General features: G+C 43.3%; 1 protein-coding gene across 1 annotated transcript; it reads right to left on the minus strand.

Moving 5' to 3' along the window:
• Nucleotides 1–439: 439 nt before the first annotated feature.
• Nucleotides 440–16,405, minus strand: stk40 (serine/threonine kinase 40). Its single transcript, XM_041044370.1, has 11 exons — nucleotides 16,195–16,405; nucleotides 12,579–12,705; nucleotides 11,992–12,077; nucleotides 11,187–11,330; nucleotides 9,877–10,101; nucleotides 9,534–9,586; nucleotides 5,553–5,668; nucleotides 3,962–4,106; nucleotides 3,484–3,603; nucleotides 3,170–3,254; nucleotides 440–2,926 (listed from the first exon to the last, which is right to left on the minus strand). Exons 2-11 carry the CDS (start codon nucleotides 12,694–12,696, stop codon nucleotides 2,708–2,710), a joined length of 1,311 nt encoding a protein of 436 aa, XP_040900304.1. The 5' UTR covers nucleotides 12,697–12,705; nucleotides 16,195–16,405; the 3' UTR covers nucleotides 440–2,707.
• Between the last annotated feature and the right edge of the window lie 1,652 nt (nucleotides 16,406–18,057).

Below are 18,057 nucleotides of genomic sequence, written 5' to 3' on the forward strand. Positions count from 1 at the left end.
ACAATACTGCTGTATACCCATGGAATTCACATTGAGGTGGGAGAAAGCCGACCGCTCTCCTTACATATTATTTTAGCCTCTTGATGTGGTGGTTGATGGCCAACGTGGCCTATAATGCATGTCAATCGGCATGTGTTGAAACAGAGTTGGTGTCTCACTGGGTGGAACTACATACAATATGACTGGCGCAGTCATGATGGTACATTATTTACATACTGACCAGAGAGTGCAGCCTTGTATGGGGGGCTGGGGGCAATGATAGAAAAAAAAAAAAAAAAGACTACAAAAACTCTCCTGTGAATCAAGATAATGTGCGACTATCATTTTGTATTCTGTAAAAAATAGAACTATGCAAAAGTCAGTCTCGTTATTAGTGTAGCTTAAGTTGACCACAGAATTAGTGGCAAAATGGCAAGAAAATTATTCAGTTACCCAAAAAGGAAAACAAAAAGATGCTACTCGTTCATGAGTGTGGCTGGAAGGATCAAAATGAGATGGTTAAAGTAAGGTCAATGTTGGAGCTAACAACACTTATTAAAGCTGTGAGAGCAAAGAGATTTGGGGCCTGCTTCACTGCTGGCACAAGTCATGCCAGGTCCTAGTCTATGAAATTTAAGGTATTTTCATTTAAAAAGAAACTTTTTGTCTGACTATGATCAATGTCTGTGATACAAGCCCCAGTGGTTTGGTAGGGGTGGGTGGGGGCGGGGAATCTACACTATTGAATAAATAAATCAACATGAAATTACAAGAAAAAAGTAAATGCAAAGACATTGAAAATATTCCAGAGCCTATGTTCATGCAATCAGTGTGAATATAAATAGGAAGAAATCTAGAGAGCCTGAAGCAGGTACCAATATGCAAAGGCAAGTTGCAGTGTACAGATGCCTAACAGTCACTGGTTAGTAGCTTTGCCATGGTTTGAAGAAACACTTTGAGAAAAGAGAAGAATGCACCAACAGCCCAGAAGACCCAGCAACTAAACTTAAACCCTATGTATTTTCTCTATGAAATATTACAGTATCGATTACCAGCCACCAGCTAGTCTCTCGGAGAGCCTATATAGTAAGATAACACACGCATGTACAAGTTGAACAGGAGAGAGGGCTTGAGAATGGCAATAGATATGTGATATTTTCCAATCGTAAGAAAGCATTCATGACCATTGCTAAAACATTTAGCCAAGCCCCGTCTTCACAAAGCCCGCTCTGGTTTTCACAGTGTCTGCCACTGAGGCAGGCCAGATAACAGAAACACACAGATTGGAGGATAGCTTAAAGGGTCTGAGACTGTCAGAGGTTAACAGCTCGACAGCTCCGCAGACTCTTGTTATGCCTGGCCCGAAAAAACACACATACACACTCATGGATACTGCAGACATATAAAAGTGTAGAATGACAGTTCACATTCATACTGAAAAACACTTGTCTCATGATCTGTCTTGATAAAGAGAAACAGGGAAGTTGGAATACCTGGAAGCCATTTGATTCTGAACGAGGCTGTGGGTACCAGTTTCCTTGGCTAAGAGTAATTTTAAGACATGTTTTTTTTGGCAATAGAAACATGACAGTGCCTCATCTTCACTATAATGGCACTGAGGAAGCGTTACCGTTAATATGCCTTGGCAGAGAGGATCCAACAGTTTTTCCCCATTCAGTTCTTGGCATTGTGACTTCCAGGTACCTCACACTAGCTGCCTAGATGCTAAAAATAGAATTCACAGGGGTGAGCAAAAGCAGGAGGACAATGCATTCTGTAAATATCAAAGGATGCTTGTACTTTGATATTCAATATCTTCAAAGCAAAGGAAGGGATAAAATGCTACTCATTATGGTAAATATGATAAAAAGCTTATTCAGATTTTTCGAAACCACTGAAAAGGTTTCAAAGCATTATCACTCTGACAGAAAACATTAATGCTTTATGTCACTGGTGGCATCAAGACTCCATTGTTACAATCCCTTGTCTCAGAACAGTGAGCATGGTTTACCAACAGAGAAGAGAGACAGAGAGGTAGATTGATTTGAAGTCAGAGTTACAGACAGGAGCAGTCTGGATCACTTTTGATACAGGAAAACAGTAGAGAGGAAGAGGAAAGAGTGAGAGGAGGAGGGTGGAATGGAGGTATAGAGAGGTGACAGCTGTGATCAGGTGATCTTACTTGAGGCAATACCATTAACCACTGGGAAGAGAAAGGGTTGCTACATGATTCTGGTCCTGTATTGCTCAGGGGATCCAGAGTTGGTGGGTAAAGTGTTACAGTAGGGAGAGGGGCTTCAAATGAGGAGGAGGAGGAGGAATATAGGGTTATATAGTCTCTTCAACACTCCAGGCAGAGCCTCGTGTTAGCCCCATGTGTGACTGTGCCATCAGGTTTATTGCACAGTGAGATCTGACTGTGGGTGACCTGAGGGCAAAGAACCTTTGGTTCAGATCTTCCTCCAGGCCTTTCCATATTTCACTAGAGGATCCAGACATGAGGAGTGAAGTTCTGGGTTGGTAGTTTGTTCTTGTGCCCTCCTCATGACTGCCATCGCCTAGCATGCCCAAAGCCCACCTACAAATTGGGCTGTCTGTACCCTGGTGAGGGCTGGGCCCCATGTATGCGCGTTCAGCTTTGGGGCTTATCCTCCTCTGTCCTCTCTGGACTCAGCAGGTCTCTTTACTCCCTACGGAGACCAGAGAGGCTAGGATGGGTGGTTGGTGACTACTTCCGGAGGAAACGTTGTGCCAGGATGGCAGCATCTAGAGGGCTAACAGGCTGGGCGTCGTGGCCCAAACGCCTCACTGGTGGGTTGCTGCGAAACTGGCGACTGTGGGAAAAGCTCTTGGCCTCATGGATAGTGTTCTTCTCTTCAGCCAACAGCAGCTGCTGGCGCATGTAGTTCTCAAACTCATACTGTGAAGATTCTTCTATCACCTTGGCCTGAGGGAAAAAATGTTTTTATGTGTTTAATGCGCTGCAACATCCGAATGCAATTAACATGATGTCTAAGTGTATCTGTGAAGTATGTTAACATGAGGCAAGACCATGTGAAAAAGGTGAATTAAATCAACCCACAATCAAGTGCCATTTCTCTATCTTACGTATCTCTATTTCTGCAACTATGGAGTCATCCAACAGGTTCCATATTTGGACCTGTGATGTCTTGGTTGTCCAATAATTTACCTCTTGCAGATGTTCTGGGTGATTGATCTGATCATCAATATCCGGCACCACCTGCAAAGGGCCACTCAACGATGAAACAGATTGCCTGTTAGGGGAAAAAAACAACAAGGATGATGATTACCAACACTGAACTTGTCAGTTTGGCTGACAGCAGCATACTTGTATGCGCAAACAATTCAAGTGCCTACATCAAATCATAGATATGAAACCATTTTACACAAATTTATTTGTCACTCATTAAAATCATTTCTTTGGCTCTTCAACAATAAAGGCAACAATATTTCTTCTACAAGCCAGCAGGGGGGGCAAATTACCATGAGGCAATGATGGCACTGAGCGACTCCAGCACCTCTCCTGCAGTCAGCCTCTGCTGAGGGTCCAGCACCAGCAGCTTTCGGATCAGGCACACTGTGTTCTCTGACACACGACCATCCCTGTGAGGAGGTGGATGGAACAGGAAGGGACAGTTTTATTAGCAAAATGTGACTGCTGTAAGTCAAAGGTCTTCAAACTCATTGCTGAAAGATTCCACTGCGATTCCAAATTGAATATGGAAATATGGTAAATTCGCAGCAAATATTTGAAAGATATTTTAAAGATACATTGTTATTGAGCTATAGTGGATGTATATACATCCCTTTTTGTGTGACTCATTTCAATCTGGCAAACTCTAAATGTTAAACACTACAAACTGTGTTCTTTCACTGTGCTATGACTGTCGTCAAAGCAGTTAAATTCCATCGTTTTGAGTACATCTCCTCCAAGTGATACATGGGCTGGACAAGTACTCACTCTGGGATGGAGTACTCAGCAGCCTTGATCTTGCGGAAGAGCTCTTGAGGTACACTGTCATAAAAAGGGAACTGGCCATACAGCATGGTGAACAGAACCACGCCAAGAGCCCACATGTCACTGGGTTTACCACGGTACGGCCGACCTGGAGATCGGGGAAGAGAAAGGGTCAGAATGTGTGTTTTACTTCAAAAAATGCAGTGACTGTTTAGTTAATAAGCAGATAAGCAACAGAGGCTGAAATCAGGTTTTTGTTGAGTGCAACAACAGTTCTTGCCCTGTGTGACTCAGGGGTGATCAACCCTTTAACAAGTTCAATTCCTGTCAAGTCACCACGTCTAATGATTAACAAGATGAGCAAACACAAGCAATGACTCTACATCCATTATATTTCCTAGAAATTTCCAGCACACTGCTGACTTTTAAAATGGAAGAAATGTTTTTATAATTAACCCTGAGCCACTAAATCGGCTGTGGATCAGCAATGAATAAACTGGAGCTGGTGAGGGTGGAGCATCATGGCTGTGCATGACCATAGGCAGTGTTGTTACAGCCAGGCAGGCGGCAGCAACAGCAGCAGGCAATTATGTTAAAGCTTGTCTCCCTCACATGTGCACACGCACACACACACGCACACAAACACACACACACGGGCGGGGGATGGGGATGGGAGGGGAGGGGGGGGTGGTAGATGGGAGTAGTTTCCCTCCAGTGAGTCATCAGTGCATGAGTCACTGAAGCTCTGTTTAATTGTGTGCCTGTCACGTTATGCTGATATACACGCCCGGGTTTCATCTACAGTTTGAGTGGCTGGAGGATTTCTGTTCAGGATGTTCCTCTGGAAATCAGTGATTAAATGGGTAGAACTGGGGTCTACCAAGTGAAAGCTCAAGAATCAACTTCGTTGGTGTGTAGCACTCAGGTTTGCACATTTGCTTTCATATATGAGCAGTGAGAAGCTGAATAACAAAAAAAGGATGTCTGCATTTTTTTCCCCAGACAAAATGTTTCACACAAAGTAGTCTCCTCGGCAGACACATATCATAAAAAAAATGCAACATCACCGTGATAACAGAAACAAAGACAGAAAGAAAAAAAAGCTATTCCTAGCTTCTGTCAGTCCAAGATTGCAACACAACCTCTTTCGTGTTGCCTAATAACCGGAAAATCAAACACAAGACTGACTGCTAACTGTTACACAATGGTCTACAAAAGAATGACAGGATCTCATCTGGACCCTTAACAACAAGGTTAACTGTTCAGGGAAAATATATTACACAATTTTGTTTCACTTGTAGTTATTCACTTCACAATTCTATTTAATTTCCCACAGTGGACAGTGGCAAATCCAAGGCAGTGAGGCCAGTCTTCACACCTGTGCACAGATGGTCAATCACTGCAAAAACAAGGTGTGACTGTTGGATTGTCAGTTTCTGAAAGTGACAAAAACTGGGTGATGCACACCTCTTGTGACTTAAGTGTCACAAACAAGATGTTCAGTACTATTCAGACTGTCTGAAAAGCACCTTGTTTGGTTTACATATTGTAATTTAAAAAGAAAATGCATGCAACATACTGGTTTTTCACTTACTACTTAATACATCAGGGCTGATGTAGGCCGGACTTCCTCTCTGATCTTTCAGCAGGTCATCCTCGCTCACCAGGTGCTTTCCCAGGCAGAAGTTGGTAATAGTAATTCGGTGAGTCCTGCGAGCACACACATACATGCAAACACACCTGATAAATACCTGATTTTAAATCACAAATCAAATAATGACCACTTCTAATGAATAACCCCTCAGGATTCACTACTTTAACTTACAACCATGGAAAATACAAGCAAAACAGTCTTACTCATCATGACAAAATGCATGTTCAGTATGTGAAACACAGCCCAAAGCATGAAGTAAACACAGGGTGACAGACACAGGAAGAACTTGCAAGCATGCCTTATTGTTTTAATAATCTCACGGTTCACTTGGCCTTAACAACACATCAGTATCTCATGACTGCCAGATGCAAAACAGAGTATGCAGGCCCAGTCTTCTTGCAGTTTCCCTGCCTACATAATATTTCCACAAGTTTCTTTTATTCAGTAGATCACCTGCACATGCAGGCTAAACTCCTGGAAAATAAACACTGGTCATGACACTCAGTGGTTAACAGCTACAGACGATCATCTTAATTGTCTACATTTAACAATCGCAGCTGAAAAGATCAAGAGGAAAGACACGTGAGAGAAGTTTTAAAGTTTTAGACAACCATAAGGCAGATTGTGCAAACGTGGTTGCAACATATCAGGAAGATGTCTTGCATACTTGGTATATGTATATACTATGACATTAGAACAAGTATAGAACTGATTTTAAAATGGTGTTTGTTCTTTAAGCATGGACCTCTCATGCAACCCATCGTTTGAACTCTAAAGCACTTCATGTTCTTATCTCCCTCCGTTCTTGTTTTTGTACCTTCCTATAAAAGCACTATGCAAGCTGTAATATTCTCCATAAAGTGAGTTTATTATCACTAACATCATCATTTTAGCTGGTATCAGGCCCGAGACATTTCGAGAAGAAGACCACTCCAGACACACTGGCACTTCAAGGTCTGAGAAGACCCAGTGCTGTTAGCAGCAATGTTTGAGTAATTTAGTTTCTGTGGAAACAATGTGGCACTATAAGATTTTTTTCCCTGAGTCATCAAGGTAAAATTATTTTGCTTGTGGCAGAGCGAAACCCAACAGTATTAAAGCTGAAGGACTATGCACTGTTCAATATCTCTATGTTCTTTTAGGCAGGAAAGAAAAAAAAAAACAAACAGCCACACAAACATATGAGTCAACCTGTGGCTTGGGATAATTGTCTCGATGACTAAGCCTGCATGGTGATGGGCTGGCAAATGAATATATAAAGCTCAAGAAGATTTAAAATATGTACACAAACGCACAACTTCAAGAGCACCCACACAATCACTCCCATGCTGAACATGCACACACAAAAAAATGCATTTAAAAGAACATGAGCACACACAAAAAGCAGCCATGGTCTAGAGCCTGGGTCCTCTCTAGATCACGCTTCTCACCCACATCCGCTTTCTAAAAAGCCTGAGGTCAACAGCTTCCCCTATTCTCTCTCACTTTCACACCCTGCTCACACTCACACACACGCACACACACACACACAAACACACACACACACAGCTCTCATTACAGTGTCTGGAGCCAATTCCTGTCAAACACTCAATTTTCAACCAAATGCTCCAATCTCAATCTTCCTTTAGAACATTCAACAGCTTATGTGATTCAATTGCTTGAGCAACTTTTGTGACCATATAGTGGCCTTATGATCTGCAAAAGGGTGGGCCAGAGGAACAGTGTGTGATGCTTCAAGGACCCTCAACACAAAAGCTTCCTTTATGAAGGAGTCTGCCCTTTTGTCTGTGTGTATCACGACCCAGGTTTCTATTCTTGCACCGGAGATTGGGTAAATCAAATAGCACGTTTGCCCCGTGAGGCAAGGGTCTCTGGGGACAGAAGAGACCAGCTTCCTGGTCATGTGACTCCGGGGAAGTCAGGAAACCAGAAACCCAATGCCCCAATGACGTCTCCTTCCTCCCCACAACAGTTTGCTGAAAATACACCAGCTGATGAGAAAGGAGGTTAAACACAGGGCAACTTCTACAGAGAGCAGAAAATTTCATTTCTCAAAACTGTTAGGAACTGATGATTTGGAGGGTTTTGTAAGGCCCAAGCTTTACAGTAGCAAATGTTTTTATGTCAATTTCTAAGACCATCTGCTGATGCAAACTGACAGGAGTAAACTTATAAAAACACAAAAACTAGAAAATCACCTTGCTATGATGTACGTCTATGAATGGCTATGTCCCCTTAGAAATACAACAAAAATGTAGGTAGTCAATACAGCTCTGACATACATCGTCAACAGCCTTGCAGATTGATTTATGACATCCTGCTTTCATAACAGCTGGCACTGCAAGAGGAAATCGCATTATTCTGGCATAAACTGCTGAGCTTGTCGATGGCATCGGAGCATTTCCCAGAGCGATGACGAGCAGCAGGGGAGGGGATTTTGGGATCGGTTTGCCTCTAAATTGACCGCGTCTGTCCCATACTGACTGTATATTCATACACATACAGGGTGGAGAGACAGAGGAAACAAGTTAGCAAGCAAAGTATGATGCATAAAGGAGGAGGGAAAAGTGAAAAGAAAAAAAGGATATGACAAAGGGGACAAAACAAAGACAGGAGAGGCAGGAAAGGGATTGGGGTGTAAAAGAAGACAGAGAAAAAGCAGAGTAAAGGGTAAATAAATGATGACTGTGTGTGTGCGCGCAAGGGTATGTATGTGCGTGTGACGTGCATTGCAGTATGAGTCAGCTCTGAGCTATGGGGCCTTTGGCAGGCCTCTCCTTTGTCTCCAGCTGGGACGGAGTGTTCTGCCTGTCTGCTCCTCTCTCCGCCACCCTCCTCCCCTGGCCAAAACACTCTCCTGTTTCATCACCACCACCACTACTACTGCTGCTGCTGCTGCTGCTGCTGCTGCTGCAGGTGGTGGTGGGGGCAATGGGCGCTGGTGCCTGAGATGCAGCGTGTGTATGTTGTAAAAAGATAAGCCAGGAAGGACATCTCAAAGCACGTACTCAGGCAAGCAGATCATGTACAAGAACTCACTACATAGTCTGTGGGAAGACTCTAAGATTACACTTGCGTGTGATGCAAGCATACAAGATGTTTGGATGTGAAGCTGTGTGTAAGCAAGCGTAGGTGCTGAGAGTGTTAGTCATGTCCTTCTAAATGAAGAGACTGGTTTTGTGGGATTATTATTTAGAGACTCTAAGAATGTGTGCACAGACCTGTGCTGTTCAGGGGCTATGTTCCACAGGATCAATGCAATCTGGCAACATTTCTCTAAAAATTCATATTAAAAAGCAAACAGCAGCTAAAATAGCTGCTGTGAGAAATCGCAGCTTTCACCACCAAGCATGCTATCTCTCTCAAATACTTGGTACAAACAGTGTTTGGACAGGGCTTTACAGATGAGTAGTTTTCCAGTCTGCAAGGCCTATCTGAACTGCAGGACTCTGTGACCTGAGGTGCACTCAACAGGGTCCTGCGTGCTATGTAACACTGCTCAAACCCCCCCAACCCCAAAACACTCTCTCACTGAGAACAAAGCAGTGGCATGTTCTTTGCTCTCTTTTGCACCAGAGTCCAGTTTACTGTCTGCTTCCAAAAATCAAGCATGGGGATGAATCATCAGCCTTTACTCAACACACAGGCACCGACCCAGAGTGAGGCACAAGAGAGTTAGGCTTCAGGTTCCTGCGACTGATCTAACTAACTTGGTCTGAGAATGTGACCCCTGCTTGGGTTTAAAGCCAAATGCACACTGGATACAGGCTGCTGGGGCCTGCTGAGGCCCCTCACACACACGTGAGTGGAGACAGAATGACTTACTGGCAGGCTAAAATGACATGACCCGGTATAATGAGAGAGGGTTATAGCCAGCTAACTGGGCAACAGAGCTGGGTGGGTGAATGATTTTTATCTTACCGCTTGTTCAGCACCATATTTCCCAGCTTGAGGTCTCGATGCACAATGTTTTTCTGCAGGCGGGAAAAAGAGAAGAAAAAAATGTTTGGTCACATCGTTCCTAGTGAATCACTGGTATCAAAAACAATCAGTTTGTTTCTGGGAGTGGCACACGAAAATGGGAAATGAGTAATCAGAAAGGATGTGCAACTAGCAAACAATAACAAAGCAATTTCTCCTACAGTTGACAAAAACATTGTAGTATGCAAGCTTTGTTCGCTGATGAAAATGGAAAACTAGGCATTCATGGTTTGATCTGTAGTATAATCTTGAAGAGAAGTACATAAAACTAACCTATACTCACCTTATGAAGGGCTTCCACCACACGTACCACATCGTAGAAGATGACGATGGCCTCACGCTCACTCAGTCGCTTCTCCTTTATGACGTAATGCTGGAGGTTTATTAGATCTACTGTCTTGTCGCTGAAGTCATGAGCACACAGGCAGTCCAGCACGAGACAGATCCGCTTTTTCATATTGCGCACTTTGTTAGCCTCCATGTCCTCCACTATTTCGTAGGCCCGATCCTGTGGAACAACAAAAAAAAGAGGAATGTGAGAAACAATCATCAGTTCGCGCAGGCAATTTTTTTGCATGTGGGCAGAGCTGTTGATGTATTTCAGAAACACTTTCCATCAGTGTCCAATCAATAGAAGTTGAGGCATCCATGAACGCATCAAACTGAAAGGATTCCTGTACTATACCAGCTGATCAAGCCGATTCATTCAGCTTAGAAAGACATACATTCAAGCGAGGTGATTAATCAGCAGCTTGTATGTAGCTGATGTGAATAAGACACATCTACTCCACACTGGGTGGTGGAGGACAAATAACAAAGGTCATTCCTCTTCCTCCAACTCCAGTCTTAGCAGAGTCACCACTTCTTATTGATTTCTGAATCAGGTAGTTGTTTTTTTTTTTTAGATGCAGTCAGCACCTCTGAAAGCGTACATTATTAACCGGTTCTCTCACAGTGGAGATGCACTGTAATAATCCAATCAATATTGCAGGCCTAAATGAATCAGAGTGCATGGCTCGATGCTGCTATTCTGAACACCGGCAGAGTGGAACAGACAGGATGTGAAAGAGAGACAAAGAAGGAAAACAGAAAGAGGTAGAGAGAAGGCAGATGGAACAATAACAAAGTTATAGGAGGAGGCAGACGGGAAGACAGGTGAGGGAGGGGAGGCTCATTGTGAATGGATGGGGCTGTGAACAGAAAACAACTGCAGATAAATATGGCTATTAATGGTACTCCCACTTCCCTATTGAAACAGCTCTGATAAGGAAAATACAAGCAGCTGGCTGGACTAATGACAAGCTTACCTCTACTATTGCTGAGCTGATAAGAGCATGCTGTTACTTGTACTTACATGCTGACACCATATTCTAAACCGAATAGAAATTAACAGATACCTCTCCATGGTGATGTTGGTGTACTTATCAGTCTGAATTATAAAGAGTTCTCGCCCCCACAGTGCTGAGTAATACACCAGAAATTCTAAGAAACAATTTCTTGCCCATGATATTAATTATTAGACTGCTGATATGCAAAGCACCCATCAACAGAAATGTAACATGGATTTCTAAATGTGTGCCAGTCTCAGTCTACCTGGAAGAGGCCATGGTGGTGGACGACCCCTTCTTGGTGGTGCAGCAGAGAAAGCAGGGAGTACTCTGTGTGCAGCAGCATCTTCCCCTGCCTCTCCTCCTGAGTCTCACCTGCAGAGTCCACTCGCTCCTCCAGCGTCAGGATCTGCCGTAGCAACACACAGAACAGAGCAAACATTAGAGGTCATGGGAAAAAAGCTATCTTTCTGCTATCTGATCCTGTATGAGCTTAATCATTTTTAGTATGTACCTAATCTTCAGCCATAACACTAATGACTGAAGACACCAGATTAAGTTACATTTGCTTAGCGTTTAACAAGAAGGTACAATCTGTGTAACAGGAGATGGCAAAGCGGGACTGCAGCTTTAAAATAGTGGCTCTGACTTCTATTCGTATAGAATCTGAAGTAGCAGGAGACGCTGAGGCACTGCAGTCACGGGTATGAGGGGAGGGTCACGAACTGACTCACTACATGGTTGTGGGGGTTAAAAATTGACATTACAGGTGGGGCGCTACCTTCCTCCCTTCCTTACCCCCCCCCCCCCCCCTCCTTTCTACTAGCCTTTCCTTGTGTAACAGACACTGGATAGCCCCTATAAACAGATTGCCTGGCTGAGGTTTTGTTGTTTGTGCCAGACTGAAACAGGGCCATAAAGTGAACACCAGAGGAGGGTCAAAGGTTAAGGTGCCTACTGGAACATCATAGATTTGTTCTGAAAGAAGTTTTAATTTATGTGCGCTCAGCTAATTGCATTGGTGAGAAAGAGAAAAACACATAATAACTTGCCACCCTGGACAGACTTACTTTGAGTTGATAGAAGTCATCAGTGCCGTCCTTTCTGGCCAGACACTGCACTATGCTGGGCACTGGTGAGTTGCCCAGGCGAGGCCCTGCAAGGATAAGAAAAGGAACAGCTGCATGACCAAAAGGCAGGCTACATGCCAGAGTGTGTGCTCTCACTGCAACTCATTAAAGGCTGAATGTGCATGTACCCATTAACACCCCTAGTGTAATGTTTTCTTTGACACTCTGCATTGCAAATAGTGGAGGAGTTGTGTAGTAGAAAATATAAAAGACTGAGACTATGGGAGAGAAATACATTTTCCACAGGGAGGAAATAACCCTGCTCCAGCACAGACTCAGACCTTTCTGGCCGATGTCATGGGGATCAGCAAAATTCTTCACATTCTTGTCTCAGGCGTGCGTACACACAGAGACACCCCACGACTCTCACACTCATACACACACAAATACCTACTATTTAGTGATTTCCTGCACACGTGTAGCGTTACACATGTTCATAAAAAACTGCACACTTAATGCAATCTCAGGCACACAGAATACTATTTCCATACTTTTGTGGCTTGAGCAAACACTAGTAGCTTCCATACCAAGGATGAAGGGCCCGGCTCTCTTGGCGTTATTGCCGGATATCCCAGGACAGTGCCGCTTGCTGGCCCTGCCTGATGTCTCTCCAGCCCCCCTCTCCGACGAACGCCGCTTGGACATACTGGAGCTCTATGGGGGAATAAATCAGATTAGAACACAGGATAAAGATAGTCAAGTTAAAGGGTAAGTGCATGCATGTGACTGCAAGGACACAAACTCTCAGCTGAAAAAAATAACAATAATCTGTAGCTAAACAATGGTTTTATAAATAGTCTGTTTAAAAATAAAGACTTCACCCAGAGCTTTAGCAGTAGCTCTGCTGGCTTGCAGAGAGTGCACTGATTAGTGAACAGAAGTGAAAGGAGGTAAACTTCAGGACAGCTCCTCCCAGACTATTTTAAATATCCCTCCCACACATTTACCAACACCTCAGTGTGAATGTGAGGCCATTACGGCTCCATTCAGAATGATGGCTGCTGGGTTCAAGGATCACACCTCAGATTCAATCTCCCCAACAGAAATGCAAATATGCCACAATCTGCAATTTAAATGTAAAACGCCTTCATGTAAATGCATTGCACTAACACAAAATTCTTTAAACAGAGGCATTTTTAATTTACATCTCAGCTCAGAACCACATATCCATCTTTAGATTTTCCTTCTGCACTGGACATGGGTTTAGAAAATCCTTCTGCTCTTAATCTGCGCGTTTTATCTCAAAATCTGTACAGCCGGCCTATCTGCAGAGACCTTCCTCTGAAAGGACATGCATGTTCGAACAAGGCTGAAACAAAAAAAAATGCCAAGCCCTTACACTAAGATAAGGAACTAGATTCACATGCCAGAAGAACCAGTGACACTGTGTGACACATCATCATTACAAAAACTACTTTAACTGCCACAGCAGATCTACCTCCCAGAATTCACAGAACAAGAGGTATGTTTTGTTTACTGATACTGAGTTCCTATGTAATGAAACCTCATTTGTTTCTCGTAACAGGGAAGTAGTGCCTTGAACTGAGAGGAATGATTCACCCTGCTGTCATCCTGAGTTTCCATTGGACAGAAATGTTTAAATGTCCAGGTGATGACGCTGATAAGAGTGTGAAACAAGCCCCCAATCCTCTGACATGTGCACCATGTCAACTGAAGGGGAATAAAAAAAACAAAAAAATAAAACACCTCATAGAAGTTAGGAGTACAAGAAAGGCAACACAGCGACATATTTGTAGTAAAAATGCCACTGACTGATAGCAGTGGTGTGCATATTTTAGCCAACTACACACAAGAGGTGATTCAGACTATTGAAATCCGAAGCACCTCATAAACTGCAAACTAGACAGTGAATGGAGAGCTGATGAATGCCAATAAACTTCACAACATGTAACTAGTCTTGCAAGTGGAACAAACTGGAGAAAATTTGTTTTTGTAATGAATTAGACCATCTTCCTGTTTCAAAACTAATCGTGCGGCACTCGCCAGTTGGCGTTTTTGGGCAGAGAGGAGGCAGGACAGTTGGCAGTCAGTATGGGCTGGTATGAATTCTCACTTCCATGAGGCTTTTTGTGATCCCAGACAGCAGACAGTGTCATCATCATGTCTCTCGCCCATCTGTCTCCATCTCCACTAGTCATCACCCACTGAGTCTGATGAGCTGAGGTTTTCTGAGAGCATTTATGGCACAAGCCAGAGTGACACCAAGTCATGCTGCCAATAGTAAGAGAGCATCTTACTCTAGAGCATGCAAAGCAATGGATAATCAGCTAGTGCAATTCATGGGCAGGGAATTATTTAAACTTCTGTCATCCAGCAGCCAAAGCGGCTGGCAGAATCAGCAATGTACATACTGCTTCCAGTGCTGCCAGATAAATGTTGTAAATTGTTGTTTGAGTGCTAGAAAGGCTGCTGGATTGAGAAAAATAAGCATACAAGGCAAACACTGATAGGTATTTCATTTGTGGCCATTTTTCACATTTCTAACAAGGTTATCTGTGATTGTACATTATATGCATTTCATTTCTCTACAGCCACATAGAGTTAAAAACATACTAATCTCTGCACCATGCACTTAGAACACCAAACTGACTAATGGACAGAAAATGCAACACAATACATCGGACCCAGCGAACTGACCCAAGGCTATTCATCTAGCTACTAAACACCAGCTGTAGTGCTGTGGAGCCAACCCCAGACACATCTAAAAAGCAAAGGTCAATGCAACCAACTAATGCACACTGACCTAAATGACATCAGCGCAATGACAGCACACAGCTATCCTTTTCTGACACTGCCGTGCCTCTCTGCACAGCTAGTGATCTGGCAAGCAAGACTGCCTCTAACTGCCTCTGACTGTACCAGAGGGAGGACGAGAACAGATACAGCCTCTGAATCATATCACACAAAAGGAGGAGAGACACGCTGCCGGTGCCCACGGGAAATGTGGGCTCCTTAAATAGTATCAGAACAAAACAACCACGTAGGTGTCTCAAGATCCACCCACCCAGACTCCAAGCCACTTGTCTGGCTCTGCAAGATCAACTTAATTGCAAAATCAAGGTAGTATCAAGAAGAACAAAACAAAAAAGCGAAAGGACACTTGAGCATGTAGTTAACATATCGATTGTCGATTGCAAAATAAAGCCAGCGAGACGGTATGGTCCAAACGAACGAATCCCCAAAGAGATCTGACATAAAAGTCGAGACAAAGAGGCAAAGCAACTCGAAGGTCATACACGCTTCAATTCTGCTGCTTGACTGAAATGTCAATCAATCATGAGAGCTCATGCACACTCTCCTGTCCATAACTGCAGTTGTTGACAATATTATTGCAATAACAACGCCCTTGGCTGCACAACAAGGCTGTGGACACAAGGTCACATTGTGAATCACTTGACGAAAGTAATTACAAATGCACACAGGCTGTCACACATTGTTTGGTGCCATTTTGCGACCACAAGGTCTGGACACCGTTCAGTTCTGGCAGCGAGCAGTGTAAACGAGACGAGTAGTAGAGTAAAACGCTGACGTTATGACTTTCAACTTGTGCAAAACCACCCAACGAGCTGTTAATAACTTGATCAGCCAGGTGAAAATAAGTTTAGCCCACAACAATTACTATTTGATCGCCCCGAGATGTTTAAAAACGCACACTGAGCCTCTTTGCACAGCGTGCGTTAATGTAGACAACGTCTGACAGGGGTGGTTATTTAAATACAACACAAATGTACACGTCGGTGTTGTTTTACGAGGCAGGGTAACAAAACTAAGCTTGAGTGCATATAAAAACTTAGCACGGCGACAAAGATGACTGAATTCCTCGGCTAAATACGCTGCCACAGTTTCAGGCACACCGGCCACACAAAGGGACATACAACACAACAAGGAGTTGGGCTTTCGGTGCAAACTACATAGAGGAGCCGTTAGCTAGGTTACGACTACTTTAGCGTGTATCCTTATGTGGCATAGAGGTTTTAATATGACTGCTAGCGAGCGACGTTAGGTAACGCCAAGCTGGAGGCTACAGAGCAGCCGGGAGGCCATTTAAACAAAGTAGGTAACATTACAGCTGGCTAGCCGTGCCAGAAAGCTAGATAGCAACGTAGTCGCCACCGCGCTTACCTCGAGCCAAAACCGCCGGGTAAAGTCTCCGTTGTCCCCTTACAACATGGACATTTCTTGGGTAAACGCTGTGGTGGATATGCGGAGCTTCTTACTTAAACAAGAGAGACCACAGAGGGTTGGTTTCGGGTTGTTTAGCCTCTGTTACCGAAATGAGCAATTAAGGATAAGCCTCCGCTCTTCGCTGATCGCATCTTTCCACAGCGACAGCGCCACCTGACAACGGAAATGACGCACACACTTATTTGATTGACAGCTGCGATCGACCAATAGCAACACCGATCAGGTTTTTCCTAGTAAATGGTTGCGCACTGATGATGAAATTCTTTGGATAATAGAAGTGCTAAATGAAGCAGCATTACATCATAGCTGTCTGTATGGGAAAAGTTTTACACATACAAATTAACTTTATTGTGCTCGCAAATGTCAGCATGGACATATAAAATCAAAATATCACAGTTAATTTGTTATTTATTGTGTACATACAATTACCCAACCCACATGCATTTATGAGGACTGAGAACACAGCAGCACTGTGGAACGTACTCAGAAATGTACATAACCGCTTACAATTAACATTTCCATTGCAAACTAAGATCTATTTCTTCTGTCCTAAGCTCACCATTTGATAAGAAATATAACATTAAATGGAGGTACCTTCCATATCACCAAAGTGAAGCCCTTTCTCTTCACCACTAAATTTACCTGTTTCTATAGGCATAATCCTGACGATTACTGTGCACACAGTGTTGGTTAAAATTTTGCTTCACGCAGTGCTCGACACTAGTTATTTTTTAATGAGACACATATTGCACTTCAATTAGGTTAACCATATGACTCAGTGAAACTGTGTATCACTGAGTTCAATCAGCATTACCCTGATAAGTGCACACATTTTTCATTGACACTTGAAATAGTAATTTTGCAGGGTGTCAGGGTGTCATTACTAACACACAACCACCAGTTCACCTCACTAAAAAGTACACTTATTGACTCAGCAAGCATTGTTTTGAATGACATTAACATTTGGTGAAGCCCACCCGTGTTCTCAATTTAGACTCCCCTATTAGCCTTAAATTCCACCCACAGGTACCAGTTTCAAACCAGTGGGCAGGTGTGACTGTCACACAGGCTAACTTAAATGGCAGAGGGTTATTCGAGTTGCACTAGTCTTCCTGCCTTGACTCAGCAGAGCATATGCCCCCGGCCACATGAAACACTAGTCAGCCTGCGGCTTTACAGTGTCCTACCCACAGTCTTTAAAGAGGAAACTGAATCATAACTCAAAATGCAGGGTCTACAAGAGACACATGTTTTAGAAGCTTTTTTGGCATGTTTGGGGGAACTAAGGTTGACTGGACTTCAAATATTTTTTTGTAATACTATGGCCCTCATGGAGCAAGCTTTGTAGCACCTTTTAAACTTTTAAACTTGGAACTTAAAAATAAGTTACTATTACTCAGTAATTATGTTGTTTGTTGTGTAATTTATAGGACATTTTGCAGATCTTTATGGTAAAAGAAAGTTGTCATATGAGCTCTGTTGACTTCAGTACACAGTCTTGCAGGATGACTGGCATGAGCTCTGGTTTCTGTTTGTTTTGCAGGTAGGCTATATCCTAAGGGCACGTAGTGTTTCTTGTCTCTCTCCTTTGCCAAGATTATTGGGAAGACCTCACCAGAATCCTCCTCCCTCAGATCAATTCAGAGAAATGTCTCAGCATGTTTCACCTGCATGGTATGCATTATGTTTGTGTATGTGTCTGTCTGAGTGTGGTTGACTGGGGGAGTGCAGACTCAGTCTCACTTTGACTTGCAGACAGACTGCACACAATTATGGTGGGTACATATAGCTGTTGCTATA

This window comes from Toxotes jaculatrix, chromosome 8 (assembly GCF_017976425.1).
Source record: "Toxotes jaculatrix isolate fToxJac2 chromosome 8, fToxJac2.pri, whole genome shotgun sequence".
NCBI lineage: Eukaryota > Metazoa > Chordata > Actinopteri > Toxotidae > Toxotes > Toxotes jaculatrix.